This window comes from Stylophora pistillata, chromosome 14 (assembly GCF_964205215.1).
Source record: "Stylophora pistillata chromosome 14, jaStyPist1.2, whole genome shotgun sequence".
NCBI classification, from domain to species: Eukaryota; Metazoa; Cnidaria; class Anthozoa; order Scleractinia; family Pocilloporidae; genus Stylophora; species Stylophora pistillata.
This window is the reverse complement of record NC_142532.1, coordinates 21,775,027-21,798,383: the sequence shown is the minus strand read 5'-3', so window position 1 is coordinate 21,798,383 and position 23,357 is coordinate 21,775,027. Positions and strand designations below refer to the sequence as shown.

Sequence of the window (23,357 nt, the reverse complement as noted above, 5' to 3'; positions counted from 1 at the left end):
GATTGAAACTTGGTAACCACTCCAATTAGTCAGCAGCCGCCATCTTGATTACGGTGGTGTGCTCGCGCCACAAAAGATTTTTCATCAGACGAAAGTTCGACAATTTAAAGACATACCCACAGAAACTTCAATATGTCTATTATGGAATATAACGGTGCTGCCATCATAGCTATGGTCGGCAAAGATTGTGTCGCAGTTGCGGCAGATCGACGTTTAGGAATTCAAGCTCAAACTTTGTCTTGCGATTTTCAGAAAATCTTTCAAATGGGTGACAAGCTTTTTCTGGGTCTTCCTGGGCTAGCGACGGACGTACAAACCGTGTCAAACCGGCTAACTTTCCGCAAGAATTTGTATGAACTGCGAGAAAACCGTCAGATCAAGCCCAAAACTTTCATGAGCATGGTGTCAAACTTGCTCTATGAAAGGAGGTTCGGGCCTTACTTTGTGGAACCGGTGATCGCCGGGTTAGATCCGAAGACCAATGAGCCGTATATCGCGACGTTAGATCTGATCGGATGCCCGATGGAGACGAAAGATTTTGTGGTGAGTGGCACTTGCTCGGAGCAGATGTATGGAATGTGCGAGTCTCTGTGGGAGCCAGACCTCGAACCAGATGATCTGTTCGAAACCATCTCCCAAGCCTTGATGAATGCTGTGGATCGAGACGCTGTCAGTGGTTGGGGTGGCATTGTTCATGTGATTGAGAAAGATAAGATTACGACTAGGACACTAAAAGCAAGAATGGACTAGACTGTATGTTGCATTGCTACTGAAAATAACACGGCACATCAACAGCTGTAACCTCGGATTAGCTCTGTATTTTGTAGTTAACAGTTTGCTACTATTTGTTTTCAAATATATGGTTTAACCTTGCAAAACTTGACTTGTTAAAACGAAGCTGTGGAAAAAGCAAAACTGAAGTAGTTTTACCCTGGGGGTAGAAGAGACTGTAGGTCTTAGAAAGTTTCATACAGCCTTACCCCACCCCACTTTACCTTCTTTATCCACTTACTACCATACCCAAAGTAGTTTTGCCCTTTTATAAACTCTTTCAGTTTTAGGATCAGATTTGAGAGGAAAAAAATTTTTGGCATAGGAAAGTATTTGATATTATTGTCTACACAGCTTGTTGAAAGTATAGCCCTGATCTGTCAGTCTTTTTTGATTGATTATTTAGATTTTGTTGATTGTTGATCCCTGAGAATCTTCTATTAAATCACTGCATTTGGCAATGTTTGTCCTCAGTCAAATGATGAGATATGCGCTGTGCACTACTGTAAATCGTAAAAAATTTATCCTTCGGATGTTGATAAAAAATCTAGAGGGAAAGTGAATGAAAACCAAATAAATTGAGAAGACAGGCATGTACAAGAGGAAAACATGTAAATTAACCTTGAAGATCATGACCTAAAGATGCTGTAGGAAAAATAAGTTGAAAATTTGGCCCAAGCATGGGACACATACTGTTTTAAACAATTTGATGCACAGAAAAATGTGTGAATGTGTTCTTAAAAAAGTGTGATCCATTTTATTTTTCTTTGCATTTTGACAGAAGAGGCGGGCTTTTTCCTATTTTCAGCTGTTTGATCATGTCACAACGCGTGTTCTTTCCTTAGGGTACAAATTCGGCCTTCAACTTAGATTTACAAATAAAATAAAAAAAAAGAAAGGGCGAAGAGAATCAATAGGGAGCTCAACGGGCATTCAAGCGGTTTAATTTATTTTTTTCCGATGTAATCACCGGAATTTCCAGCAACCGCAAAAATGAGCTGCGTCAGAAACTTCCTCTATGGAGCCATTCTACTTCCAACTATTGAATTCCCTGACTAATTTACCGCGTAGTCACCTTGCATATCCGGCGTCAAGACAAGAAACAATCGATTGGGAAGGAGAAAATTACTGTCGGTTTGACTAAATTACCGGTACTCAGTAATCCTGGATTGGATGATGAGCAATTTACAACTGAGCGTTGAAAACAATCTGGGATCGCATTGGTTTTAGTTCACGTCGCTCTGTGATTGGTCCAGAAAAATCGCACCACTCTCTTAGCCAATCAGATGTGAAACTAAAACCAATCACGGCCTGGTCGCCCGCATTTTCCCGCGCATTAGGTAGTTGGGTTGGTTTTACATTGATTCTCATTGTCCCCCAAAGGTAATTTCCTTTCTCTTGATTGGCCTTTGGGATAATTTTGATTTTGGTTTACGACACTCCCTTCGAAGAACGCTCTTTTTATTTTTTAGGGAACCAAACCCTAATTTCTAAGAAAAGCATACTTATGCTACTAGATATTCAATTTTCAAACCTTTTTCTAAGTTTTTATGTATTATTCTCCAAACTGAAAGTAACCAAAACGGTTGTGACATAATCATTTGTTCGACTTTCGTTGGCTAAAAGAAATGTCTTCTTTTTTCATCTTCAATGCGAAACAAATCGACAAAAAGTGTCTTGACCAAATAAAAATGTTCATACAAGATGCAAGCGAAATTACCATAGTCCTAAAACGAATTGTTGAAATATGATCTGTCCTATGCATTCGCGGTTAAAATCATTTCCTTAATACGACGAGAGGACTTTGTGAAAGCCGAGAATCTCATTTCAGCTCGTTAATTGTCTTGTGGTAGGTACTAAACGAACTTAGAAAATGCCAACTTGATGCTAAATCACGAATTTGATGACAGCGAATTAAATTCATAAATATTCTATTTGCCACGAAGAAAATGCCTTGTTTAAAATTATAAACACTTTTGTACAAACTACCTCAATTAAGTAGAAACCGAAAATCGCAGTTTAATATTTTCAGGAAAGACCACTTCTAAGAATACAAACAAACAATTTTGATATATATTTGATTCGATACTTGTCTCTGACCCACAGCAAATATTTAACTTCTGATTTTCTTTCCTTTGAAATGTTTCTCTTCATTGATTAATCGCTTTGCGCCAGCAGGGTGAAAATAATGAAAATGTCTTCGATATTCTTATCCCAACAAGACGGAATCAGCGGTTGTGGAAATTTTTTGAGAACCTGATTCTGGGCTCTAACATTTGAGTTATCGGATTACACCCTAATCTGAAGTCGATTGCAGCTGCAAAAAGCAATGATTATTAAAATTCTAAATTTAGATCTGTTGGGGAGTTGTCCAAAGAAAAAAATTTATGTGCAACTCCCTCTGGTTTGACTTTGACAACACGAAATCCTGGATTTCCCACCTCTTCTAATTTTTTTAAAGAACTTGTTTGAACTATCTCTAATTCTTTGTCCTTTCCTAAGCCATTCAAATTACCAGTGAAGACGTATTTTACGTTGGCTTCTAAGAGTTTAGGAACAATTTCTTGGCGAGTGTTTAATTCAATGTTGTCCGTGTCGGTTTCCTCATCTATAGATTTGCGAAACCATGGGGTCGTTTGTAGAAGAACGATTTGTTTTGGCGGGTTTACTTGTGCCTCCAACAGTTTTGATTCAAGCCATTCCTGTTGTTCTGTTTTAAAACTCTCCATATCGGCGTTAAGGTTTTTGTAATAACTGGTATTCATCGCTAAAAATTGAACTCCTTCCACCCAGAATGCAAACCAGTCGTCGCCAAAACTATTGCGATATGCTTCGATGCCGTCCAATGTCGGTGGATTACCGCAGTCCGTTGGGCCACAAACGCACACAACAGGAATCTCCGCGCTTAAATTTTCAAACACCGACTTGAAACTCTCTATCTGCGGGAAATATTCTTTATCATTTGGTGATGCATTCGTGTAATTTCCCTGTACGAGTAAAAATCTCGGTTTAGGTCTCATGTTGTTGAGAATATTCACGACTTTTTCTAAGACGCGTTTCTCTGCATCACAGCTTTCTTCAGGATGTGCGGCGAGGCCGAACTTTGGAGCCACAACTTGAACGAAATAAAAAACTTCTTTACAGGTACCCTCGCGGTATCTTGTAAACACAGGTAGTTTGTAATCTTTTGCCTTCAAAATTCGGCTTTCTTCGGGTGTTTTTCCGGCCCTACTCGCTTGGTTCATCACCAAGGCATCGGGATGAATTTCCAGATTTAATCCTAGATTATCCGGTCGAAGCATTTTTTTTTTGATCGATCGCTTAGGTCCGCAGATTTTTCGTGTATAGTTTTTCTCCAATTCAAATTATAAAACATATGCCTTCGCTGTAACACATGCGCACACTAGCATATGCAAATCCCGGGCCTTTTTATCTAATTTGTTAGCGGACGTCAAACCATGAATTAAATATTTTTTAATAGAATTTGCTAATTCCATGGAAAAAAGCAAAAAAAAAAACAAAAAACAAAAAACAAAGACTAAACGAATGGCCACTTGCTCCCTGTCTTTAAACAATTGTAGTTTTCTTGTTTTTCTGATTTGTTTTTGCCAAATGTCTCTAATATGCGACTCAGAAGAGAGAACTAAACTCGTCTAAAATGTCTTGCCAAAAAAACAAAAAACAAAAAACAGTGGCATAATTTTCGAGTCAAAACATTTGACGCAAGCTTCTCTCCTTAAATTTGGAACTGATTATTTCAGTTGTAAAAGCTAAGCTATTTAAATGTTCTATGAAATTTATTGTTAAAAGTCTGGCACGAAAAGTAAAAATTCAGACTTTTTTCTGAGAAACACCTTACCAGACAGTGTTGTACAAGTTCTGCGCGATACAGTTCGATTTGCAAGCCAGTTTCTCTACATTTCTAGTTTATTTATCAAATCGGTCAATGCAAATCTATCAATACCATTAAAGAAACAGATCCTACTTGAATAAATCAGTGATAGAGGAAGCTTTGAATATTTCATTAAATCAGTAATTTCAAAATTGAAAGAAATACTGAATAACTTGAAGGAGACTATTAAAAAATTGTTCAGCAAGCCGGAAAGAGAAACACAAAAGACGTATAAATAACAAACTAAGGAAGAACAAGGGTGACTTGGAATGGAGAAACTAAAGTGGATTGCCTGGAATGAACTTGGCTGACACATCTCGGCATAATTTTCCCAGATGGGCAAACATCGGCTTATCCACTTAATAAAGGCCCAGATGAATTTCAACTATATCCCTCAGCTCAGCATGAATATGTTGAAACGTTTAAGATTAACAGTACTATGGGCCGTGCTTTCTATTGGTGTACCTAGCAACACGCTCGAAATAGGCAGTCTGGGACTACATGTGGCTAATGCTATGGTGCAAAATAGGCAGTCTGGGACTACATGTGGCTAATGCTATGGTGCAAAACTTTATAGCATTGGAAAAAACCAGAGGTTGTATGGTGACGCGAGAAGGTGTTGCAAAAGATTTTTTTTCACCTACAAAACAGAAAACCGACCGCATCCTACCGTAATATTTATGAGTACGCTGTTCCAAAGGAGAAAAATGATTCTAGAATATAATGACTTACTGACGTCAAGCTAATAATTAAATATCAACAGAATCGCCAAAAACCAGCCACTAGTGTCCAAAATCCAAAAACGGCCACTAGTATCCAAAAACGGCCAATAGTGACCAAATATCGGGCGCTAGTGTCCAAAATCCAAAAACAGGCCAATAGTGGCCAAAATCCAAAATCGGCTACTGGTGTCCAAAATCCAAAGACGGCCACTAGTGTTCAAAATTCAAAATCGGCCGAAAGTGGCCAAAATCACTGCATTTGTATTGCAATGTATCAGATTTTTCTCCTCCTTTGGAAGAATGAGGACTCTTCGCGATCGAATGAGGTTGGTAGCATTCATGATTGCGACAGAAATGAGTCACATTTAGTGTTTCCTGACGTCATTCATTAATTGGAGGTTAATTACTTACATTTAAACGTGTGAATTCTTTCAAGAACCGCCACAGGCAAATAGCGTGTGATCGGATAATATCCCATAATTTTTTTTACAAGTTATTCTAACGTTTCTCGACCTCCCCCTTAAGTAGACTGATTTTACGGTAAGTAGCTCTATGATGTACAAAAAGAATTGAGACGCTACGAAAGTTGCTGCTTAAGAAAAATAATTGTAGCTATTCCCTTTGCCTGAAAGAAAGCTAACTGAAAACTCAAGGCCTTTACATGGCGTTTGTAATTCTCCAATGTGAGTTGTATTAGAAATACGTCAACTTGTAAGGAGAATCTAGTTGTCGAGATTATGAGTATTACCGTTATTTTGTTATGCAGATTAAGCATGAGTGAAAGTATCGTGTCAATCATTGTAATTCCAATCAGACGTTGTTCTCTTTGAGCAGCGGAGGGAATTTATTTTCAGAAGTCTAAAGGTGTAGAGGAAATTTTTGAAATTTAAGTGAGAGAAGAAAGTAACCTGCGCTAAAGTAACTAGGAGAAGCATTTTCGATGGACAAGAAAATCGTGATAGTTAATCGTGCTGAAGAGCGAGTCGCTATGCAAGACACAGAGCATCACGAAACGCACACCGGCGAAGTGTCAAAGAACGTAGACGCGGAAAAAAGAGAGCTGCGCTTCGTTTTTCGTGCAATAAATTTCCCTTCAGTAGAAAGTAAGGGAGAAATTGTCAGTGAGTCTTTTGTCAGCGTGAAAGCGTCGTCAATTGAGGAAAACAGCTCTCGGCGTTTCAGTTGTCCCAACACAACTTGGAACATTCAACAACCAGCGCTGGAAGGCCTACACCGCGATGGAAACAAAAGAGATGAACAGAAGAGTGAGGTTTACGCCAAGGAACATCCAAGAAGCAAGAAAAGAGTACAGTTTAATGAAGCTGTGCATGTATTTTCTGAGCCTCAAAACTAGTTGGACAATCCCTTGAGTCCTGAGGATTCAAACGTTTGTTATCAGTGTCAATCTTGCCTTTATACGAATCTAATTCCTTCCTATCTCTTGAGTATGTTTAAGAAGGCCGTTCAGTTTTCTTCGTCTATCTGTTTGTGATGCAAATCGTAACATAAGAACCGTGACAGCTGGAGTTACTTGAGTCAGGTTAAACTGCTAAGCCTCTCTGTAAAATTTTTGACTTTGGGAATAGTTTTGAAATCTGGATTGCGCAATTCGCTTCTGATTTGACTTCAGTTTATTTGACTAAACTAATTTATCGATATGACGATAAGCTAAGACTAATTTTTCGAATCTTTGGAAAAAAGACTCGATTCTCAAATTTTTAAACAGAAAGTTGTATAGAGGTGTCTACGGCTGCGATGATAAAATTATGGCATGTTGTAGTTACAGAATGTGCCCTTAATGTTTTTGAAGCTTGGTCTTTTCTTATCAAAAAAAAATGATGGTAGTGTAAAGCAACGAACTACCAGCCATGGAAAGCATATTCTATTTTTTTTTTTTTTGTTAGATAAATTAAAAGGATTCTAAAGCCAACCTAGGGCGTATTTCTTCGCCAAATTCTATGAAATTATTCAAGAGTTAAGTTAAATCCGATTTCTTATTGGCCATTTCGATAATCGAATTCAGATTTGTCATATTTGATTTTTGTAAGTCAACTCTGAAATGTTCAAGATGTGGTGTTCCCCAGGGAACAATTTGGGACCCCTTCTGTTTTTGATAAATATCAATGACTTGAAACATTGTCTGACATATTCGGAACTTAGAATGTACGCGGATGATACCAGCCTGACGCTTGCCAGCACTGACATTGAGCATATAAATGATCGCCTTAATTGCCGGGTAAGGGGGGAGGTTGGTTGTGTTTTAAGGAAATTTACCTCATCCCCCATAAAACCCAGCAAATACTTATGAACCGCACCCCCTTATTGGCAGTCAATTATCATTTTCTATAGTCCTCACTTTATACTCAGTAAGCGACGAATGATTCACCCTCCGTTCCCCCTGAATAAAAAGTGGCCCCCCCAAAATCCCCTGGCTACCCCTCCCAACCAGGTGATAAATAATGGCTACTCTTATGTCCACGAACAAGAGGAAAAAAAATAAATTGACTGTGAAATTCTCAGAACCACCGACTTTAACCTAAAATATCCTAATCGTAGAAGTAATTATTCGTTTCTTGCGTACGCGATTCGTACCAACAGCAAAATGAACAACAATGCAGATTGTACCTCGCCGTACCCTCCCACCGCACCGATCGAGACCCCACCACCCGCCCTTCATACTCATCACCCTTCGCCTTCCCGCTGTCAATGAAAAGTTGAAAACTAGGAGTCTGGGAGCGAGAGAGTATTCTAAGATGGCCCCTGTTTTGATAGGGTTGCACCATCCTTTTAATTATTCTTTTTTGCTACTGTTAGTTTTTACTCTAGCAATTAACTCAGTTTTTTCAGCGCGAATAGCTGGTTTCCATACCACAGGAGGATCACAGTACATAAACACAAGAAACATTCTGGCAGAGTTGGCAACTCGTGGACATGAGGTCGCGTGACTTGTCCTTCGTTCTATTTGCATAATACAATTATTTTTTTTTTTTAGCTAGGGGGAGAAATTATCATGGAAATTTATTTTTTAATGTTGGTGCTAGGGGTCAGATTAGTTTTGCATCGATCACTGTAATCCTACTGAAATCGATTTCAAGTTAAGTACATGTGTGTTGTCTGCTCCAGAGCTCGACCAGCAGGTGTTGTTCTCTTTGTTTACGTTCCTTCTGAGGCCATAAATTACGATAAATTTCAAACGATTTATTTGCAAATTTCCCTAATATCTTAAATTCCGTTCTCAAAAAAGGATTTAAAATTTTTCTTAGTTCGGTAGCAATAAAAGGGTACTTTCTGTTGGAAAATCCGAGGTTAGATTTCTGAACCCTTACTGTGCATGAAGGTCACGACAAAGCCAATTTACAACCACAGCAACGTGCGATTGAAATAAAGTTTAGTTGCTCTGCACATCGGAACTTCAGTTTAAATGCTTTATTTTATGAAGATTGAGTGAGATATCCAAAAAATTCCGTCGAGAGTGTTTGACTGAGGTAACCCTTTTAATACACTCTAACATCAACATCCATATTCTCCGTGATCTTCTCTATACATTTCCTTAGGCAGTGACAAGGAGAATTTACTGCACAATCAAGGCTCAACACTAACTTTTCAACTTAGTAGCCAAATAGATTGTGAGAACTTAGATGTTTCAACAATTTCAGTTTGTTTACTTGCCAAACTAGATAGTGGAAATTGAAAACCACTGACCAAAACTGAATTTCTATTAGTCTGAGGCTCGTTGACTACCGTTTGTAAGTGTTGAGCCCTGACAATTAAACCCAAAATTCTTATGTCGCTGATCATTTCCTTTATCCTCACGATCTTAATGAGTAATTCAGCACTATTATTGTAAGGAGAAATTAGATGCTGGTCACTCATAGGGTGTGAAGGGTAAGAACATTAATTTTAACATTTATAAGCAATTAATTTTATACCTTTGATTTTTATTGGTACCGTTGTAATTAGGTTATGATGGTTGTTCCGTCATCTTTTGACAAAATGAAACCAAGTCAGGAAGTGCCACACAGGATTTACCAAGCACCTTACAAGCCAGGATTCTTAGAGGAAACCCTTGTACCCCTTGAGCTAGAAGGAAAAAATGATGGAGGTGCTTTTCAGGATGAGCAAGATTCAAGAAACATTATGTGAAAGTGCATTGAACTCCACTGAATTACTCAAGGAGTTGGAAAACTATGATCTCCTCATCTATGATAGTGGAGCATTCTGTGCAGCATTAATTGGAGAACTCCTCAAGGTTCAGCGTGTTGAGTTATTCCCCTACCCCCCTAACAGCCCAGATGCTTTTTATCACATGATACCCTCACCAATTTCCTATGTTCCTCAACTTCCTACTGGATTTACTGATAAAATGACGTACATGGAACGTTTGACGAATCTGGGATCATACATTGGAGAGAGACTGTTCCTAAGTATAGTTTATAACAGACCAATGAATGCTCTTAAAATGAGATACAACATCACAGCTGAACGAAGCTTTGAGGAAGCTGTTGCTGATGTAGAATTACTTTTAATCATGGCAGATTTTGCACTGGAATACCCACAACCCTTGTTGCCAGGTGAGAACCCATAAAACTTAACCAATTAACCCTTTATCTCTCAAGATTGGATTTTTAATTTAAATTGTTATGGTTTTCAAGGAATCATACAACTCACTGTCAAAAGTTAAAATATAACATATTTTGTCGTATCATTTTATTCAATAGGTCATATTATGGTTGGACCACTGAATGTCAAAGATGCTCAACCCCTCCCCCCTGATTTAGAAGAATTTGTCAGTAATTCAAGGGGTCATGGTTTTATTATTGTCTCCTTTGGCTCAATGGTGGCTTCAATCCTTCCAAAAGAGAAAGTGGACATGCTAGCTGAGGCATTTGGAAAAGTGAAACAAAAAGTTGTGTGGAGACTTAAAGGTGTTCATCCTTTCACAAAGAAGTTTTTAAAAATTGAATAAGTTTATGAATAGGCCACTTACCCTTTAAACCTAAGAGTGACTAGCATCTAATTTCTCCTGACAGCATCACCCCTGAATCACATTCTAAGGTCAGGAGAATAATGGAAATGATCAATAACTACAGAAGCTCTTGATTGTTAAACAAATTCTCCTTGTCAGCACCTTAGGAAATGTATAGAGAACAGTATGGAGAATATTCATATTGATATTAGCATGTATTTAAAGAGTTAATTAAAACTGTTCATCTTTATATCCTGCTCCCCTTTGTTTGTTGCTCAGAGATAAACCATCAGTCACTGCCCATGTACCCTGACTCACATCAGCCACTTAGTCAATAAGTTAATAAAGGCTGATAGTTTCTAAAGAAACTGTTTGGGGCTGCGTCGGTGGGGGTAATGAAATAATTTGGATATATCAACAAAGTTGAAATGGTAAATTGGCCACCGTAACGATTACAAAAGCTGATGTTTCGAGGGTTAGCCCTTCGTCGGAGCGAAACAATAAGTTAGTCAGTCAGTAGATACTGTTAGTCATTTAGTCAGTCAGGCAATCATGCAGTCAGGTGTATCTCAGTCAATCAGTTTTTGGTCTGTTAGTCTGTCCAAGTTTTGTATTTTTATCTCTCTGAGTATACTTATCTGCTTGTCTGTCCCCTAGCTGTCAGTTAGTGGGTGATCACAATTTCCATGTGATTATGCACTGACATGGTAAATAGATTCTGTCACTATGATAATAATAATAATAATTTAACATTTATATTGCGCAAATTAACATGTAGATATGATCAAATGCGCATCACAACACTTTTCGGGGGACTTTGGCTGGACTGCATCAGCAGTTTACAAACAATCAAATAAAACTTATTTGAAGATGCCCCCTCCCCCCAATTCTCAGTAAACAGGCCAGACCACATCACAGTAATCTCGTGAGTGGGTTCTTTAATGTCCCCAGCCTAACCAAATTAACTAATTAATAGATGTCACTCTCTCAGAGTTATTGAGGGATTTCTGGCCTTAATGGCTACAATGTTGAACTTTGAATTGTGAGGTCTACCCTAGTCATTGTGTCAGTCAATGGACCTCTTCCTACTCAGGGATCTAAAAAGGGGAACTATAAATTAAACCTCTCTGGAAAATGTGATGGTATACTACAAACATACATAGGTACATACATAGGTTAATTGACCACTCCCCATAGGGGCTTTTCAGGGCCAACACCCACCCATCCCACCCAAGGGAGGACATCCACCACACAGTAATCTCCTGCGTGGAAAATTAATGTCTCCTACCCCTAACCCTGCTGGAGATGGGACCTTCGGTTTATTCATCTTATCTGAGAGGACTAGAATATCTATCCATTTCTTGATTATAGAAAGGTAGCAAATTCTCCTCACTTATTTTAAGACCATGAGTATTGGTCCGGGTGGGGCTCGAACCCTCGACCTCCCACACAACACAATCCGGCGCTCTAACCAATTGAGCTAACCGGGAGGCGGGGTGACTTGAGATAGACTAGCAACCTGGTCATAAGAAGTTGAAATACTGCTACTCATGCAGTGTAAACTGGGATATTACCATTGGTACTAAAGGGCTCACTGGGCTCTAAACTGGGTGCTTTTTCTTTCTGGCAGGTTATATTCCATCCTCTCTTCACTCAAACATCAAAGCAGTACAGTGGCTACCTCAGAATGATCTCTTGGCTCACAAGGACATCAAAGCTTTTGTCTCTCATGTGGGACATAACAGTCTGTATGAGTCAGCATACCATGGGGTCCCTGTGGTAGCCTTTCCTCTGGGTGGAGACCAAGACAGTAATGCTAAGAAAGCTGAGCATTTGGGCCTTGGTTTAAGTGTTGATCATAAAAAATGCAGTGCCCAACAACTGTTTAAAACAATTGAAACAGTTGTAGGGGAACCACAGTATGTAGTATATGGTATATTTGTCAAAAGTGATTTATAGAAATATGTTTTTGGCCAATCAGGCATAAACAATTTTAATTGTATGAATGATGCTGATTAGCGAGCAGTTTGGGGGGTAATACGTGCTTGTTCTGACGTCTTCGCATGCATGTGACTGGTCGTGTGAGACTAAACATTGTAGATACATTTCATGTGTTCATGGTTTTTCAAGTATCAATCATATTTCATTTCGCGGTTGGGATTGGTTAGTTTTGTGGCGCAGGTAACAATATTGGTACTCCTGTGTACCATTGGAGACTGCCTTGTGGTCTTAAAAATAGCATGGATGTGTTGTGGGGGGGAGGGGGGGCAAAAGTATCGGCCTCTGAATTGATTGTATAAACTATTATTTTCTGCAAGCTAACATTTGTAAAAAAGTAAAATTCATTATTTCATAAAACAATTTACATTAATGTCTTTTTTTTATCAGATTTCAAACAAAAGCAATGCACATCTCTAGGTTGTTAAAGGATCGTCGTTATACACCTTTACAAGAAACCTGCAACTGGATAGAGTATGTGGTCAGACATGGTGGAGCCCAACACCTCAGAGCTCAAGTGTTTAACATCCCTTGGTACCAGTACTACTTGCTGGACGTCATGGCTTTCCTTGTTGCCATAGTAACCTTGGTTATCATGGTGATAAGATTCATATGCAGGTGTTTGTGTAGAATTTGCTGTAAAAAGGGGGACATCAAAACCAAGGAGGAGTAAAATTATGATGTTTGTTGTTATACTGTTCTATTAGAAATATTAGGTCGTGATGATTTGGAAGCAAAAATTAGATATACACCTTTTGTACTGATAACTAGGGTTTAGAATTTTTTTACTTATTTTGAACATAATAGGTATGAGTATACTTTTATTAAGTGATGTATTTATTTGATGACTGATTCAGAATAGACAATTGAGACGTACACCAAGTATTTAACTGAAAGTATTGTTATTAAACACCGAACCTCAAAAGCAAAAGTCCAGATGTTATTGTTGAATTTCTTGAATCATAGAAAGACATTGTCAGAAATTGAGCAATTTTTCAGTCAAGTTCTGTTCACCTATGATTATACACTTTCAGTTTCAGCATGAGTCAGTAATATGCTGCAAAAAGCATAGGCAGATCGACAGACTTTATATTAAATTTAACTTCTCTCAATCTGACTGATGCGAGATTGCTGCTCTGGTTCGAGTGATCTGCAAGGATAAATAAGGGCCAGTTATTTACACAAGGTCTGACCCAAACTGTGGTTTTTGCGCAAGCAATGGGCTGCAAGGATTCTCTTTAAGAGTGATGCCCCCTTCACTATTAGCTTTTGGCCCTCTTGACACTGTTCACAAATTTAAGATGGCTTAGAATGCCGTTTTTTTAAAAAATGGCTTAACTTTGTTTATATGAATAACTGGCCCAGTGCAAACATCATGTATGTTTACTTGTTACGCTGGATCCTGATCTCTCTCTGTACATGGCAAATATTCTTGTGATTTGTTGGACTGCTTCTTTTCTGAAGCCTCTGACTGGTAATCAAGTCTTTTAAGTGTTTACATGCAACAGCTTGTTTATAAGGAAATGTGTTGCAGTTGGGGGGAGAATTAAAAATCAGGCCTTGGGAGCTGAAGGGTCAAAGACAGAAATGATAACAACTTAGTCTTATTACCAACACACTTTCATTGATACAAGCACCAATCAAATTTTTAATGAAAACTTTAATCAATAAATTAAAATTTACAGTATTATAAAGTTACCTAAGAATACAAGCTGGCAAGTACTTAAACAATCCCAACACCATTTACTTACTAATTATATAACCAGCAGAAATTTCACATATCTATTAACAATAAATATGGGCATGAGTAAAAGTTAAATATTGACAAACTAGAGGTGACTGTTCCTTTACTGTTTTAAATCTAAGTTGTGTGTTAAACTTCAATCAGATCTTAAGAGCCCTAGCTAGCTGACAACTATTCAACTATAATATAACAAAAGTACCACTTAACTAACAATTGACTATGACAAGTCAATTGAATGGTAATAATTGGATACAAGTCTTTTAAAACCTAACTTATTTTACAGCTAGTTGCTTTAAGAAAAATTACATCTACGTGATACCATAAACTATAAATTGAACAACTTGACTAAGCTTCTGAATGCATAAATTTCATTGTTTCTTTATTCAAGACCTGAGTCCGTAGAGTATAGCTGGTTGTTAAACCAGTGGGTAGCTAGCATCTGTGGCAATTCCACATTGGTTGTCTTTGTTCCTTGACATCATAATGTAACCATCCATGCCCCAGCTTTTTCCCCAGCTGCACAAACCGAAAAAAAAAAAAAAAGACAAAATCAGCAGATCTTTTAATACAATCGTGAACTACAGGTTTTTACACCTGTTGTCACTTGACAGTTTCCATATCTTTTCTGCATGTTCGAGGGTGTCAGTACCTTTTCCATAAGTGACTAGTGACAGAGTAATAGAAAGCTGTGCCCTAAGGCAACACTTTCACATGAGAACTAACTTGCAGGCTTATGAACAACATTAACAGTGAGTGGTCTTACAGTTAAACACTTGATGTTTCAAAAACTGTTTAAAAACAACTTTGACCACCAGAAATGGTGAATTATAACACCAGATCTTCCCCAGTTTAGGCTGGGAACACTGTTGTATTTCCATGAGAATTGGATGCAGAAAAAGTTATTCACTCCTTCAATTGCAAGCCACACCCAAAATACTTACCTGTTCTTGACAAGCCAGTAGTCTTTCCCATCTGCAGTTGTTCCGTACCCTACAGCCAGCACACCGTGGTCCAGGTCAACACGGCTGCAGGCAGGCTCATCATAAACACCATCCTTGTAGAATTGGAAGGACATATGTCCAGCGTCAATTGCTACAGAGATTGGTCCAACTGTGGCAACAGCAATCTTCAAGGCATCCTCATCTCCATGTTTGACATCAACGTAACCAGTGTCATCCGCACCAACTGATGATGCATTGAATTTGCACCTCTCATTCTAGAGGAATGGTCAAAGTGGGTACATAAAGTACATAATAATAATAATAATAATAATAATAATAATAATAATAATATATCGGTTGCTATAGCGCATTTCCATGTAAATGCTATAGTGCGCTTTACAACACTGTACAGAAGACTTTTCCAGACTGCCGGTGGCAGTTTACAATTAATAAAGGGGAAATTTTACAGAGGCCCCCTCCCCCATTCCCAGTAAACAGACCAGACCACATCATAGTAATCTCATGATGTGGGTACTTTAACGTCCCCTGCTGAAATTAACTAATTGATAGGTACAGGAGACGGGACCTCCAGCATTACCTCCTATCTGAGAAGATGAAGCAATGTGAGTGAAGCGTCTTGCTTAAGGACACAACGTCAAGCCCCAGCCAAGACTTGAACCTGGGCCATCTGACCCAGAGTCCAGCGCACTGACCACTGGACTACTCAGGCCTCACATGTGATATACCTTTCACCTTTCCAAAATAAACCAGATATCTGAGGCAAGAGATTGAACCAGAGAGTAACAATTAATTGATACTGTTCTTACAAAGACAAGAAAATTCTGCAGACATGAACTGACTTCTGGAAAAAAAAAATTTCAGAAACCTCAAGAGTCACAGAAGTGGACTTCACATCTCTCCATGTGTGTATATGTAGCCCTCAGGCAGTTGGAGAAACAAAGTTGCAGATCTCACTCCTGATTTTGTCAACAATATTTCAGCAATCCATAACCAGCTTTTTTTGTTTTAGATCTCACAAAGCAGTGTGGAGTAGAGGCAGTCAGGGACAAATGGAGGAATGGGGTTGAACAGCCAACAGACAGTATATTAATTACGGAATGGAAGAGAGAGATTGATTTTCTAGGTTTGATATAGAGTTACCAATTAAGTACCAACCTTGCCCTTGTAGGGATAACTTTTTTCTGTATCAATGCCATCGTTAGCCTTGATGTACTTGAATGCGTTGTCCATCAAGCCTCCCTCACAACCATGATTTCCAAATTTCTCAGAGCAGTCAACCAGGTTTTGTTCACTTAAAGACACCAGATTTCCTGTTTTCTTGAAATGCTGGCCTTCAAGGGAACCAGTCTGAAATGGAAAAGGTTGCAAAAAAATTCCTCTAAAAAACTTTACTTCCATGAGTGGGTAAATAACTAATGAGAAGGAAGAAAAATATCAATTAGGGGATTATTCATTGATCCAATATACCAAATTATTTTAACTAATATCATAAGAATTGTATGGCAGACAGCAAGGAGAATTCATTTACTAACAAGATCTTCAGATTGAAAGGCTTCAGAGAGAATGATGACTGACATGTAGTTAATGGATCAGAAGTATAATTGGTTTATCTTTTGGGGGAAGGGCCTCACTGCAAACATCACTTCCTAAACGTCAATTGTACTCAAAAGGTTCCAGTACACAGATTAGGGTGACTTCAGCTACTAATTTCTCCTTACAGCACCACACAGCTGAATCAAACATGACTGACACGGAATAAAAGAAAAGATTTCCAACCAAACGCAAGATCTTGTTTGTTGATGAAATCATCCTGGTTAGTACTGTAGGAAATATGCAAGTTGCATACTGAGGTGTATAGGGTTAAATAAAAGAACAGGAAGATGACTAGGTGACCGATTCCGAGAACACCTTCTCAACATTGAAAGGAATGACAAGGATGCATCAAAACCAGTCGCTTGACAGTTTCATGTACCTAATCATTCAAGGCAGCATATGGCAATCTGTGGCCTTTCCTTACATTCAGGTAGCTCGGAAAGCCACAAAATTCTTGAACAAAAGTTTATCTTTCAAATCGGCACTCTTAACCCCATAGGTATCAACAAACGCTTTTCATTCTACTACTTTATTTGTCTTTTTCTCATCACTACAATCCCACCAATAGCGTAGCTCCACTTTCTGCATATAAAGCCACACACAATCCACAATTCCTCCATTCCCTCTGATGAAGGGCTAACGCTTGAAATAAGGGCTGATAGTTTCGAAAGAAACTGTTTGGGGCTACGTCGGTGGGAGTAACGAAATAATTTGGATATATCAACAAAGTTGAAGTGGTAAATTGGCCACTGTAACGATTACAAAAGCTGACGTTTCGAGCGTTAGCCCTTCGTCGGAGTGAATAGAGGCATTGTGGGTTGTGTGGGCTTTTAAAGGCAGAAAATGGAGCTACGTTGTTGGTGGGAACATGGCAATGAGAAAAACACGAATAAATTAGTGGAATGAAAAGCGTTCGTTGATCCCTGTGGGATTTAGACTGCCGGTTTGAAAGATGAGCTTTTGTTCAGGATTTTTACAGCTTTCCATGCTACCTAAGTGTAAGGAAAGACTGCAGATTGCCATATGTTGCTTAGAATAATTAAATAAATTAAAATGTCTAGCGACTGGTTTTGATGTGTCCTTGTCATTCCTTTCCACGTCTCGAAGGTGTTCTCGGAATCAGTCACCTAATCTTCTGCCTGTTTCGCCGATTTATATCTGTTTGCAATAAGTGCAAGTTATGCAATAGATTACATTGGCGGAGGTGCATGTGAATTAAGTGATCGGTGATCTTAATGGATCGGTTAGGTCCCGATATTTTATCAGTGCTGTGAATGAAAGGATATGTTTTGCATCGTACACGAGCGCATTTAAAAGTGCCTGGTTGGTCATTAGTCTGAAAAGAACTTCTGACCAAAAAATTGCCTATGTTTTTGTCGCATTTGAATGAAATGAGCGGAGGCTGCGAAAAGATAGTGCTTGTCTCTGGATCATTTTGAAGTAATTTAAAGTTTTTAAGAATGATGGATTTAACTGAGTGGTTGCAAGGGTGAAACGTGAGAGTGAATGGAATGCGGTCCGAATCTTCCTTATGCGACGTTTGTAGTGCTGAATGTCGATCAATAAGTTGGGTGCGGTGGTAACCCGCTTGAACGACAGAAACAGGGTAAGGCTTGAAATGTCAGCCTTTTAACTCTTTACGGTGGCCAATTTACAATTTCAACTTAGTTGATATAACCAAATTACCTCAAAAAAAAAACAAAAAACAAAAAACAGTACAAAACAAAACAAAATTTCTTACTGTACTGAATGCCCAGCATGACCCACACTGCCCTTGATTCTTGACCTTAGTAACATAACCCTTCTTTCTCCAATCAACTGTGTCTGGAAGCTCAGTATTGCTTGGTGGCAGAAATGTAGATGAACCTTCTTTGCTCTTTGTGTCCTTGAGAGCTTTGTTGTAGCCATTTATAATCAAATGAACTTCTTTACTTGTCTATATATAAACACAACCAAAAGAGATGAGTTGCTAAACAAAAAGTGTCTACTAATAGCAAATTTGGAAACAGGGCTCGACACTAACTTTTCAACTTACTAGCCAAGTGGCTAGTGACATCTTAGATGTTATACATGTTACAACAATTTCAGTTTGTTTACTAGCTGAACTGGCTAGTGGAAATTGAAAACCACTAGCTGAAACTGAATTTCTACTAGTCTGTGGCTAGTGGGCTACCATTAGTGTCAAGCCCTTGGAAAGTTGACATTTCAGAAAAAAAATCATTGGACATATTTCAATTTTGTGTATCATATATTATCTTTAATAATTAAATTCATAGTTTACAGCAATTGGTATACCATGTCTCCTAAATGGTTCATTTGAAGGGTGAATTTGCTGTTTGGGTCAGCATTATGTTTCTTGATAGTCTTCATATTTTCGTTCCAGATGGTATAGCGCAGGCTTTCTTCATCATCTGATGCATATTTCTTGCTGTGAAATTCTTTCCAAGAGTGCCAAACATTGTCGTTGATCAAAAGTTCTGACAGAGCCACAGATACAGAAAGAGTTATTAACAGGGCAACGGTTGAGTGGGCCATCATGAATGTGTAATTCCTGAAACAAACAGAAAATTAGGTATGAGATAATTACCTAGTAGATGTACACTTCTGGCCGAAATTATGATCATTTGCAGTTTTGTACTTGTTTTCAGTCATCAGTTCCATTATGATTGGTAATAGAAAGCTGAACACTTGACACTTTTGACATTTCCCTTTCTAGCATTATGCAAGAGGCATGTCATAATTTATGCGGTTGTCATAATTTATGCGGTTGTTGGTTACACCAACAACCTGTATGTACATAATACCCCACTTTCATAAATGGCTGCCGGATTGATATTCTTTTGTTTAAATTCAAATTAGCCTCACTAGCCTCGCTTGAGATAATGCATTCTTTTGAATTTTGAACTGGAGAATGAGGCCAGAAAGGCTAATTTAAATTTAAACAAAAGAATTATCAATCCAGCAGCCATTTATGAAAGTGGTCAATAGCTGAAGTTACAAGAAATCGAGACTGTAAGCTATGGAACATTATTAGATACTCCTTCCCACCCCCTTTATCAACTATTACCTCCTAAGAAACTGAGATTTTTGTGAAACAGAGGACATGATTTTATTTTACCTGCTGTTAAAACAGAACACTTTAATAAGAGATCCTTTATTAATAGGTGTCTTTTTAATTTTATTAATTTACTTCATCTTAAATTATTGATGAGATTGTTTCGTCATGTTTGTAAAGTCACACATATGTTGTGACTACCTGGCTAGCAGTACGCATTGCGGAGCATTCAAATTCTGCTCACACCTCTGAACCTGCAAAACACTTGTGGGAAAATCCATCACATTCTTTCACTTGGCATGTTCTCTCCTCAGCAGAAACATTCCACAAGCGTTGGATTGTAGAGGGGCTAATGATCCCACAATTCCGCCTCAGTTTGAACAAAAACGTTATTTCTTGTATCTCCAAGCTTTTCCCATCAGGAATCACATAAGATATATATGTATATGTACAGATGGTCATTATTTTCAACCTGATGATGGCAAAGAACCGAAAATGTTTGGTTTAAACATTTTAATAATTTTTTCTTAATCTTTTAGCCTTGTACATAATTATAATAAAATAACTCTTACTATATGAGCTTCATAATGGGTCGTGTTCACAATAGAGTCGGAAGTAGGGATGGCGTAATGGTGAGAGCACTTGCCTCCCACCAATGTGGCCCGGGTTCGATTCCCAGACCAGATACCACAAGTGGGTTGAGTTTGTGTAGGCTCTCTTCTCTGCTTTGAGGGTTTTTCTCCGGGTTCTCTGGTTTTCCTCCCTCACCAAAAACCAACATACAGCTGATTCCACCTGGCTGTAAGCTGTGCTCCAAGGTCACACACAGACTGTATAGTGGCTGCCAGAGGCGCCATTGTAAGCTTTCGGTTCGACCTTGTTGAGCTGCGTTGTTGCTGTACTTTGCGACGGTGATTAGCAGTGACAATTATTATGTGACAATTAATATGTGGCTCAGAGGCAAAGCATTGGAGTACAGAATCCGAAGGTCTGAGGTTCCATTCCTCGTGGAGATTCGGAATTTTTTTCTTTGTCCCACACTTGTGGGGAGCAGGGTTGGCATAGCAGTGAGAGCGCTTGCCTTTCATCAATGTGTCCCAGGTTCGATTCCCGGACGTGGCATCATAAGTGGATTGAGTTTGTTGGTTCTCTACTCTGCTCCGAGAGGTTTTTCTCTGGGTACTCCAGTTTTCCCCTCTCCTCAAAAACCATCATCATTTGAATATATTTAATTTAGAGTTTATTTGGATTTACACACGACCCCACAAGCTGTTCAGCTTTAAACATAATCGTGTCTAAATAAAGGTGTTATTATTATTATTATTATTATTATTATTATTGTGACTAGACAAAATAACTTTCTATAGATATCTTCACATTTCATGATTCACTCAGTTTCACAGCGGCTGATTTGAAAATTCAATTTGATAAAAAAATGTATATTGTGACCATGCTACTGAGAAGATGATGCAAAACGATAATGGTTTACAGACATCTACGACACGTTTCATTTTCATACAGTTCATAGTTAACTATGTACAGTTGAATGATCTTTATAAAAGGAAAACAACCCTTCACTTCAATATATACATCAAACTAAACTAAGAGAGAAGAGTTTGATCTGGCTTGCAGTTTCTTGGAGTCATAATTTGGGAAACTAACTGAAAGTATGGTTTGCATACCATGAATGTGAATTTGAGGCTTCTTTTAACAAGGTGACTTCTTATTCAATTTGTTTTCTTAATCAGCCAGGTGTCAAGCTGTGTTCTGATTAAATGCCAATCACAAAGAATCAACCAGCAGAAATTACAAAATTTCAGTTTTGAGTAGCTTCAATGACCATTGGAAACAAAAAAAATTCCATTGATTTCTTTAAAATAGGACAACCACAAAATACATACATATATTTTTTTTTAATTAAAGTTTTTCAAATTTTCCTTTAGTTGGTAAAATGATTTCCCCATCAAGTTTGTCTGATTTGTCTGGTTGACAAATGGTAAAAGTTTTAGACGAAAAGATTGTTGTTTTGCTTTATCTTTACAAATACATTACATCCCCTCTAAACCCAAAAGACTGACAGTTAAAATGCTGCATGTCTTAGGACTTAAGCGCAATCCCTGAAAACTTGCTAAATGTAAAGTAAGATTTCGAAGTATTCCTAAATGAGTACGAGGTTATCTCAGCGATCCCACTATCCAGAACTATCCAGAGTTAACAAGCACATATTAGAGAAAGACTATAAATGCTTGAAGATAGAATAATCGAAATTCCGTTAATTTTAAGTGTATGCATTCGCCATTATGAAGAAACCTACAATCTACATACACATGAGTTAGAAATTAATCGTCGATTTCAAAAAGAAAAGTTTAAAGGAAAGACAATCATGGAAAGAGAAGTTAAGTAAAAGAAGATCCTAGATTTTCAACGGGATCGCTTTCTTTTATCTTGAAGAACATCCAAAGAGAATTAGATAACTTATTAAACTAGTTAGCAACACTTTAGAACATCGGGAATGAATCAGTTGAGGGAAATAGTAAAGATTTTAACATCTAATCATTCTTACCAACACTTGAAGTTTTCTCCTCTTTAAAAAGAATGGGTCTATGGAAAAAGAAAATGAGTATCGGCTTTTGTAGCAAATTATATTAGACAAAAGAAAGGGAAAACTCGTGACTCAAGTGATCCAGTGACGCATGCATCAGTTTCCAATGACGCCGAAGGGTACTTGTTGAAAATTTGCGATCGGTTCCTCGTGTTCACACGTAGAAACCGTAAAACTCATACGAGAAAAACATACAAGAAAAAGGAATTACTACAACCAACCTTACTTAGCTATGAAAGCAGCAGTTCGGAGAACAAGTAGAACATTTAATCTTTGTTTGTGTTGATACTTAGAATACCGTAACCGCTGACCTTGTGATGTAGGCGCTGAGTCACGGTCATGTGATTCGTGTCCTTCACATTTCTCCCACCCAAGCGCTTCGTGTTCCCCACCGGTATCCCAATCAAAGTTTTCTAGTTTGCCTGCACTCAATCGATCTAAAGATCAATGGGAATTTTGCCAAGGAAAATCTTAAATAGAAAGAAAGAAAACAGCAGTTTCCCTCTATGACATCGAGTGCCGTGCCTCGTTCCATAGGCTGTGACCAAGGGCCAAGTGATGGTTTACATTCCAGAATTGTCCCCAACTAGCAGCACCTGGTAGTGGGGTGTTTCAAAAACGAAGACCCTCAAAAACGAAGACCCTCAAAAACGATGACCCTCAAAAACGAAGACCCTCAAAAACGAAGACCTAAGACCTAAGACCCGGTCTTCGTTTTCGTAGTACGAAAACGAAGACCCCAGGTCTTCGTTTTCGTAGTACGAAAACGAAGACCCTGTAAACAGAAAACCGTAGAAATTACAAGAGTAATAACGCTTAGTAATATAATACATTACACTTCACGCGTTTCTTCCCATTATTATTGTACTGCCCGTATTATTATGCGGCTCGTCTTATCAGTGTTCTGTTTCGCTATGCGAGCCAATTTGGTGTTGATATTCTCTAGGGTTTCCTCGGGTAAACTTACCACACATATTATTATTCTGGAATAGCAGGCAGAATTCGAATGCAACTTTATTGAATTTTTTGCGCTTAACAAAATAACATCAGCA

At 38.3% G+C, this 23,357-nt stretch overlaps 3 protein-coding genes and 1 pseudogene across 5 annotated transcripts; 2 read left to right on the top strand and 2 right to left on the bottom strand.

Annotated features, from left to right (window-relative positions):
- Positions 1 to 14: 14 nt before the first annotated feature.
- On the top strand, positions 15 to 1,232 carry LOC111336914 (proteasome subunit beta type-3). The gene has a single exon (XM_022943088.2). It carries the CDS (start codon positions 133 to 135, stop codon positions 748 to 750), a length of 618 nt encoding a protein of 205 aa, XP_022798823.1. The 5' UTR covers positions 15 to 132; the 3' UTR covers positions 751 to 1,232.
- Positions 1,233 to 2,765: 1,533 nt separating this feature from the next.
- LOC111336923 (serine/threonine-protein phosphatase CPPED1) lies at positions 2,766 to 4,150 on the bottom strand. The gene has a single exon (XM_022943102.2). It carries the CDS (start codon positions 4,071 to 4,073, stop codon positions 3,108 to 3,110), a length of 966 nt encoding a protein of 321 aa, XP_022798837.2. The 5' UTR covers positions 4,074 to 4,150; the 3' UTR covers positions 2,766 to 3,107.
- Positions 4,151 to 8,122: 3,972 nt separating this feature from the next.
- On the top strand, positions 8,123 to 13,280 carry LOC111336918 (UDP-glucuronosyltransferase 2C1-like; annotated as a pseudogene). The gene is made up of 5 exons (XR_015995476.1): positions 8,123 to 8,321; positions 9,346 to 9,956; positions 10,104 to 10,310; positions 11,982 to 12,270; positions 12,740 to 13,280. The product of XR_015995476.1 is annotated as a UDP-glucuronosyltransferase 2C1-like (transcript).
- A 709-nt stretch (positions 13,281 to 13,989) lies between these two features.
- LOC111336919 (cathepsin L) lies at positions 13,990 to 22,645 on the bottom strand. 2 transcript variants are annotated; one of them, XM_022943093.2, is made up of 7 exons: positions 22,527 to 22,645; positions 22,267 to 22,304; positions 18,944 to 19,199; positions 18,390 to 18,584; positions 16,211 to 16,402; positions 15,035 to 15,309; positions 13,990 to 14,609 (listed from the first exon to the last, which is right to left on the bottom strand). In XM_022943093.2, the coding sequence occupies exons 3-7, from the start codon at positions 19,184 to 19,186 to the stop codon at positions 14,510 to 14,512; spliced, it is 1,005 nt and encodes a 334-aa protein (XP_022798828.2). In that variant the 5' UTR covers positions 19,187 to 19,199; positions 22,267 to 22,304; positions 22,527 to 22,645; the 3' UTR covers positions 13,990 to 14,509. The 2 variants fall into 2 exon arrangements, with proteins under 2 accessions (XP_022798828.2, XP_022798830.2); XM_022943095.2 differs by having other exon boundaries at positions 22,532 to 22,631.
- Positions 22,646 to 23,357: the final 712 nt, after the last annotated feature.